The sequence below is a fragment of the Sinocyclocheilus rhinocerous genome, unplaced genomic scaffold (assembly GCF_001515625.1).
Source record: "Sinocyclocheilus rhinocerous isolate Xijiao unplaced genomic scaffold, SAMN03320098_v1.1 scaffold454, whole genome shotgun sequence".
Taxonomy (NCBI): Eukaryota; Metazoa; Chordata; class Actinopteri; order Cypriniformes; family Cyprinidae; genus Sinocyclocheilus; species Sinocyclocheilus rhinocerous.
Window position 1 is genome coordinate 21,698 of NW_015657627.1, and position 8,121 is coordinate 29,818.

The 8,121-nt window shown below is 34.0% G+C and overlaps 1 protein-coding gene across 4 annotated transcripts in view; it reads right to left on the reverse strand.

The window, feature by feature from the left end:
• Positions 1-8,121, reverse strand: part of LOC107721450 (DNA (cytosine-5)-methyltransferase 3A-like) — a 50,517-nt gene that overhangs the window by 1,067 nt on the left and 41,329 nt on the right. For all 4 annotated transcript variants that reach the window (XM_016529465.1, XM_016529463.1, XM_016529464.1 and 1 more), the window contains 10 exons: positions 6,833-6,912; positions 6,644-6,756; positions 5,617-5,800; positions 4,469-4,553; positions 2,807-2,952; positions 2,622-2,712; positions 2,383-2,531; positions 1,185-1,270; positions 989-1,058; positions 688-806 (listed from right to left, as the gene is read on the reverse strand). In XM_016529465.1, coding sequence (XP_016384951.1) covers positions 688-806; positions 989-1,058; positions 1,185-1,270; positions 2,383-2,531; positions 2,622-2,712; positions 2,807-2,952; positions 4,469-4,553; positions 5,617-5,800; positions 6,644-6,756; positions 6,833-6,912 — 1,123 coding nt within the window. The remainder of the gene's footprint in view (positions 1-687; positions 807-988; positions 1,059-1,184; positions 1,271-2,382; positions 2,532-2,621; positions 2,713-2,806; positions 2,953-4,468; positions 4,554-5,616; positions 5,801-6,643; positions 6,757-6,832; positions 6,913-8,121) is intronic.

The following is an 8,121-nucleotide window of genomic DNA, read 5'->3' on the forward strand; positions in this document are numbered from 1 at the left end:
TAAGTGTTTTTATTAATGCCATTTATGGTTTTGGTAATACAGCGTATAGCACTAGTCAACTAAATGAATGTAACATGGCAAAGATGAATGCACTTTTGGAAGTTGAATGTAAGGGAAATGTCATTTTGGAATTTCTGTGGTCTAATGTGATATTGTTGTTCATGTTCTTGTTCATGATAAAATTTTCTTTAATTTAATTTATAATTAATTAATTAATTTATAGCATTAACAAGATGACCCGTTGAATTCATTTTGAGAGCGATGACTGATTGAATGTATTTTTAGTCCAGTGCCTGCATATAAGATTAGTATTGACACGTCAGCGTACACCGGCATAAAAATTATACATTTAATATTTTAAAAAGTTTTATATATATTAGTTTTCATATATTATATAACATATTTTTAAAAACTTTTTAAAATATAAAATGTATGTATGCAGCCATATCACCCTGTAGCCCAAGACTGGTTGCCCACTGAAGCTAAGAATAATTAAATTGTTTAAAGATATTTTAGAATTCAAATTGTCTTTATGGTAATGAGAATTTGGGAGAAATATAAATAAATTTCATGAAAATAATTTGTCATGCTGTAAAAATCTCCAAACAGAAATATGCTTTATTTTCTGCAAAATATTCAGTTTTCCCTTTAGATTTTGGCATGAAATAATACCTAGAAGGCCCTCACCTCTCCATCTCCGTGCACCACAGGATATCCTCTTTATTGTTCATGTAGACGGGGTAGTGCTGGTCTTTGCCCTGTTTTATTGAGTTTGAGCGAGTTGTGATGGTTCGCACTTTTCCGAACTGAAAAAATAGAAATAGAAATTCAGCTCTGCCTCAACAAGCCTCAAAACTCAAGACTCCATGTGAAATGAAATCTGGATATAGTCAACAACCTACAAAAAAAACATCAGGAATAATGACAACCTGTTCAAACTATCTTTGATTTTCATGTACAACAAAACCTTCAAAATGAACCCACACACCTTAGCTGTGCGTCCATATTCCAGACAGTCTTGCAGTTCGAGTCTATCATTCATCATGGCAGTCAGAGGACTGAGAGAGAGAGACAGAGAGAGTTTATCTTGTTTTTCTGATGTTCACTCTTCATGCCTGTTTCACATGTAACTCAAACAATAACATCTAATCTCACTCATACAGCAGATTTTCAAGCAGTCGTACCGGTTCATTCCAGGTAAGTTTCCCCAGAAGTATCGAGCTCTGTGTGCAGCAGACACCTCCTTAGCATCGATCATTACTGGATTACACTGAACACAGACAGAACCGTTATATTAACCATTATATTGCAGAAAAAAGTCAAGTTTAGGCAAGATTTTGTCATGTTTTTGAAACAAGTGTCTTATGCTCATTAAGGTTGCATTTATTTAATCAAAAATACAGTAAATATTGCGAAATATGATTGCAATTTAAAATAACTGTTCTATTTGAATATATTTTAAAATGAGTTTTAATCCTGTAATTTAAAGCTGAATTTTCAGCATCATTACTCCAGTCTTCAGTGTCACATGATCTTTCAGAAATCATTCTAATATGCCGATTTGATGAACAAGAAACATCGATTATATACTTATTATTATTATCAATGTTAATAAACAGTTATAATATTTGAATAATATTTTTTTGTGGAAACCGTGATACATTTTTTTCAGGATTCTTTGATGAAAAGAAAATGCAAAGGAACAGCATTTATTTGAAATAGAAATCTTTTGTAACATTATAAATGTATTTACTGTCACCTTTGATCGATTCATGCATTGTTGCTGAATAAAAGTATTAATTTCTATGTTATATATTCTATATATACTGTATATATATGCAGTGACTCTAAAATGTATTTAGACACTGCCTGAATGTCACTGCATTAGATAAAACACTAAAAATAATACTAACGTAAAAAAAAAAAAACACATTTTAAACTGACAAAATAAATATTATATTTTCATACAGTATAATAATTAAATATTTATTGTATTTTAAATAAATATTATAAAAAATCAAAGTGAACTGATGAAAACAACTAATTTAAAAACACTTAATAAAATAAATATCAATATCAGTTAACCTCAAAGTCACTGCATTAGATACAATTCTAACCCAAGTGTCTTAAAGTTACAGAAAGCAAAACATTTCACAAAAAATTCCGGTTTTAAATGATAAATCAATAGATGTAGTGCTGAAAATGAAGAAAATTACTTCGTGTTTGTCAGATGTTAGTGGAATTCAGACATTTTTCAGTGTCCAAATACAGTTTGTGCGCAATATCTGTTATATGTACAACCACAAGTGGGCAGCGTTTATAACAGCATACATGATTCACTCTGTGCATGTGAGTGTGTGTTTGTCTCGAGTGTGCACACACCTCCAGAAAGCGTGAGATGTCTCTCTTGTCACTGATTCCCATGGCGACGACATTTTCAAACAGCCAGAAGAACGGTCGCTCGTCTCCTTCTTTGGGTCGCGCTTCATGAAGCAGACGGTAGAACTCAAAGAACAGACGCCCGGTGCCCTCTACACACAAGAAAAAAACTCATTATAACAAATGCAAATCAGTATGCACACATACTTTGTGGTTTTGCTGCTGGAGAGTGAGTGTCGTACCGAACAGGCCTTTCCTGGCAGGGTTGACGATGGACAGATCGTTACAGGGGCTTCCACCGATCACGAGATCAAACGGCCCCCACTCCTGAATCTACAGGGAAACACGTGACGCAAACAGAGAGAGACGTCAGAAATGTGTCGAATATAAAAGACAATGAGGGACAGAGAGAAAGACACATGCTCACATGCTTGTGTGTGATGTTCCTGACGTCTCCCACATACATGATATGTCCGTGGTGTCGCACGATCCCCACCGTGATGGAGTCCTCACACACCTCTGACGCCACGTACCGCTCCACCTGAATGCCCAGATCCTTCAGCACCAGCAGCCCTGACAGCAAAACACACACACACACACACACACACACACACACACACAGGCTTATCCACACTACCACATGAGTTTGATCAAAGGGACAGTTCACTAAAAATAAAAGAAATGATGTGCAATACTGTTCATTTTATTGTTACAGTTTTTCAAAATTACATTTATTTTGGTAACACTTTACTTAAAGCCTTTATTTATAATGCTTTATAAAAGTAGTTTTAATGCATTAATTATGCCTTGTAATTCCTTATAATGCATTGGACAATCTCATGAATTATAACACTAATCAACTCATTGTTACACTATGCCTTTTAAATTCTGTTATAATTATTTACGACAAGATATATAATGTATTACAAGGCAAATTATGAATAATTATAATGTCCCTTTAATAACCCTTTATTAATGCATTCTACATAAAGTGTTACCTTTTATTTTTTATTAAAGGGGTCATATGATGCTGCTAAAAAGAACATTATTTTGTGTATTTGGTGTAATGAAATGTGTTTATGCGGTTTAAAGTTAAAAAAACACATTATTTTCCACATACTGTACATTATTGTTTCTCCTCTATGCCCCGCCTTTATATATATTTTCCATTTGATGTTTTTATTTTAATGTTATTTTCAAATTTACTGTAAATTTCAGTTTTATTTGAACAGATGACTCCATCATCGTGCAATAAAAAAAAAAGAGTATTTATTTATTTATATCAGCTAGTTGTTTCTTGTAGTCTTATTTTTCATTTACTTGAATATTTAGTAATTTCAATTCAATTACTTGTTTTTAACACAATTGTTTTCATCAATTCCCTATCAATTCAATACCACTTTCACTGACACAGATTACTCCATAATCATGTGACTACGAAATAAATATTTATTTATTTACTTACTTGTTTGTCAGTTTTAGTTTTCTGTAGTTTTACTTTTCATTTAATATTTTTTACTTCAATTTACTAACATGTAAAAAAACCTGTCAAATTATTTTCATTAAATCACTTTAAATTTCAGTTGTATTTACACAAACAACTATATGTATGTATGTATGTATTTATTTATGTATGTATGTATGTATGTCAGTTAGTATTAGGTTCTTGTATTTTTAGTTTTTATTTACTATGATATCTATTTCCTACTAAAAAAAAATGTTTTTAAATGAATTCACTTCTCAAATTTCAGTTTTACTCACACAGACAACACCATGATCATGCGACTACAATGTGATTATTTATTTATTTATTAATTTTAAAAACTTAAACTTATTTTATTTCACCAAGTTGCCAAGGCAACATTTCTAATTTTTGTTTAGTTTAACTTGAAGTACTAAAATAACTAAAACCACTGAAATTAATAAATAACAATTAATAAAAAACTGTTGACAAAAAACAAAATGACTAAAATTTAAAATGAAAAAGAAAAAGAAAACAGCAAATATATAAATAAAATGTAATTCAAAATATTAACAAAAGCTATAATAGTATCTCAGTGATACTAAAGTAGCACAGGTGTGATCTCACCTGTAGCGATGCCATCAAATAAAGAAAGCACTCTGATCGGCTGCCTCTTCTCTGCTGACATTGGTGAATACAACTTTGTCGGTTCCTGAGAGGAAAATAATGGACAGATTTTTCTTTTTTACAGAGGTCATGAAATACATTTTTAAAATTATTTTATAACATTTCCCGAGGGGCATTTACAATTCTTAGTATGTTTTTAAATAAAAAACAGTCATAATTTAGTTATAAATGGCCATTTCCATGCTGAATTTGGCCTCAGATTTGAACGCTCTGTTGAAAGGGGCGTGTCTGCTATGAGAGTCAATGGAAACGCCCAATGATGTGATTGGCTAACATCTTTGCATATTACATAAGCATTACACATGTGTAACGCTCTCGAAAACTTTTAATGTGTTTTTACTATAGCAGCCACCAAGAAGAACTAATTTTGAAAAGTAGTGTTCATTTTGTTAGCCTTTTATTTTATTTATTTAGTCTTAGTCCTGAAATGAAATCTTAGTCACATTTTCATCATGCTGTATAATGGTTAAACTGATAAAAAGTGTTTGCATGGTTGCCAGATTACAAAATTAAGCAAAACACCAAGCAGAAAATGTATCCTTTTAACAAAGAAGCTCTGGTTTGGGGATCTAGACACTTATCTGGCAACCGTACACATGAAAGCTTGTGTAGTAGAGACGTGTACAGCAGTCCGCAATAATATTTTGTCTCCATTTTTGACGAAAATAAAAACAGGTTTTGGTTTTTTAAAATACATTTTAGTCTCATCTTTTATCGCCAACGATATTGCATGTTGATATAATCACAGTTATCATTTATTTACCTTATTGTTGCTTCGTCATCGTCTCATTTTAGTCATGGGAAAAAAGCTTGTCAACAAACATTTTTCGTCATAGTTTTCGTTAACGAAATTAACACTGGTGAAAAGTGTTGATTATAGCATTATTGACCAGTGATTTCAGAAGGGTGGAAAATAATAATTCGTGTTTTAAACTGGAGAGTTTTGAAATGTGTAAACATAAAGAACATCTTGATTCTCCATTTCCTTTAACTTTCATTTGTGCTATTAGTTAGTCTTTATGACTGTAGTAGAAAAATCTTGTCGAATTTGTGTCAAAACTGCTAAGACACACACTAGATCGACTCACAAATTCCTGGTCGTGGTTGTTGGCGAAGAACAGCTGCAGTCGTGAGGTCCAGTCGTCTCTGCGCTTCAGGAGGCCCGAGTCGTTCCTGCTGCAGCACATGTAGCAGTTCCAGGGGTCTTCGCGGATAGCGACCTGTGCGGATCCGGACCCCACGAGCAGATCGACACACTCCACACAGAAACACCTACACAAACACAGAGGTAAGGCCTTTTCACACTGAACGTGAAAGTCAGTGCGATGACGCTTTTGCGAAAAAGCGAGGATTTTAAAAATTTTCTACTGAATTATGTGATATGAAAAGCACTGTCCGTTTTCTTCCATGTGCGCAAGTGTTTTTAATCAGAGAGCGTTCACTCTAGTCAATCATATCTCTGCATATAAAAGAATTGAGAGAAACATTTTTCTACAAATGAAAAATGAAAGCAAATAGACATATGATTATGACGATACATTTTCTGTATGTGTTTTTATGCAGCTCATGGTATTTTTATAACAATAAAGGTGACAAATGATAAGCAGGTGTAGTGTTTAATCTATTATATAACATAAAAAGATAGCGTGTCAGCCTATTATAGAATTAAAATAAAAACAAGAATGTGCACAAATGTTCAAGTTTAGCTTGATGCTAATATTTTAAGATGTATTCTTATAAGCATTATAGATAGTTTGTGTTTCTGGTGTAGAACCAAACCTTACCTTAATTTATTGCTGTATACTAAGCAGCGGACAATGTTAAAGGGGTCCTATTATGCTTTTTCACTTTTTCAACTTTAGTTAGTCTGTAATGTTGCTGTTTGAGCATAACAAAGATCTGCAAAGTTACAAAGCTCAAAGCCCACTTCAAAAGGAGATATTTTATTTAACAGAAATCACTTTTCAAAAACTACAACGAACGACTTCACGTTATGTGACAGCTGAGGAAAAATGCATTGTCGGTAAGCGCCACCTAGCGTGCAGGCGTGAATTAGAAAAAAGCGATCAATTGTTTGATCTCTCTCAGATAGCGAACAAACCCCCACACACTCACCTGCAGCAGTTGTTGTTCCCACACATGAGCACTTCTCGCCCTCCGCAGCAGATGGTGCAGTATGACTGATAACCGTCATCGTCGTACTGATACGCACACTCCAGGAAAGAGTTCTGTGGGGGAGGAGAACACCGCCTCAGCACCAATCAGAAGTCAGAACAGGCTTGATTGACAGGTGTGTATGTGTACCTTGCAGCTCTGGCACATGGCTCCGATAAACAGAGGATGTTCTAGTGCTACGTTCAGACTTCCACAGGAAATACAAATATCTGCACACAAAACAACTCCATGGTGATGTTTGGAATAGCATGTGACTGTACTATATTATTTATGCAGTATGTATACTGTGCACAGAATGCATGTTTTGACCTATGACCCTCTGACCTACCCCGTTTGCCAAAATATGCAGTACGTAACAGAGCACACTGTGTGATATACAGTGATCCCTATGGGGCTTTTACCATTTTAATACAAAACTGTACATTTGAATATCTAATTTAATAAGTATGTACAATTTGAATGAGAATTGTATTAATTAAAATATCTTAAACTATTATTAGCATTTTAATAATTATAGTATTTTAATCATTATATTTCAATATATTTATTATATTTCAAAAGTTATGTATTTAAATATCTATCTATCTATCTATCTATCTACAGCATATATTTAATTATTATTATTTTAATATATGTATATATATGTGTGTGTGTGTAAATAGATATTAAAATTCTAATTATATATTTAATAGAACAATTACATTTCTTATTCATATTAGACTTTAAATATTTAAATAATTTAATTTCCTAATTTTTACAGATTTGTTTTCTTTTTAATTTAAAAACAATTATTTTAGTTTTGATGACTGTTGTCAAATGTGTCTAAACTTTAAAAAAATTAAATAAATAAATATGTATATACACACACACATATTGTTGTGTGTATATTAGAGCCCGACGATATATCGGTTCGCCGATTTTATCTGCCTGTCGCAGATATATCGGTATCGGCGAATATGCCGTCAATATGCCACCGATATGAAATTTTTTTTACAGAACATAAAATGCAGATAAAATGCTTGTAAATGGTGTAATTACGGCCATATCTCCGTAACGGCGTGGCGGATCCGCACCAAATTCGGGTGATCCCTTCAGCTCGAGGAACCCTCTCGGATGCCAAATCGAGTGTACGTCTCGAGGCCCCCTTTCGAATGCGAACACCCCCACCATCGATAGCCCCCGGGGTCCGGGAGTTACGGGCGGTTAAATTCGCGGTCAGGCGCCGACCGATCTGGCGATCCCGGGGGGCTACCGACGCACGGAGGGTGGCGTTCGAGAGGGCTCCTCTAGCTGAAGGGATCCCCCGAATTTGGTCGAGATCCGCCGCCGCGTTCGCGAGATAGTGACACCAGCCAACACTTTCACTTCAGTAAGGAGGTCTCTTGTTCAGGCAGCAGCATTCAAGCGTTGTCTTATTC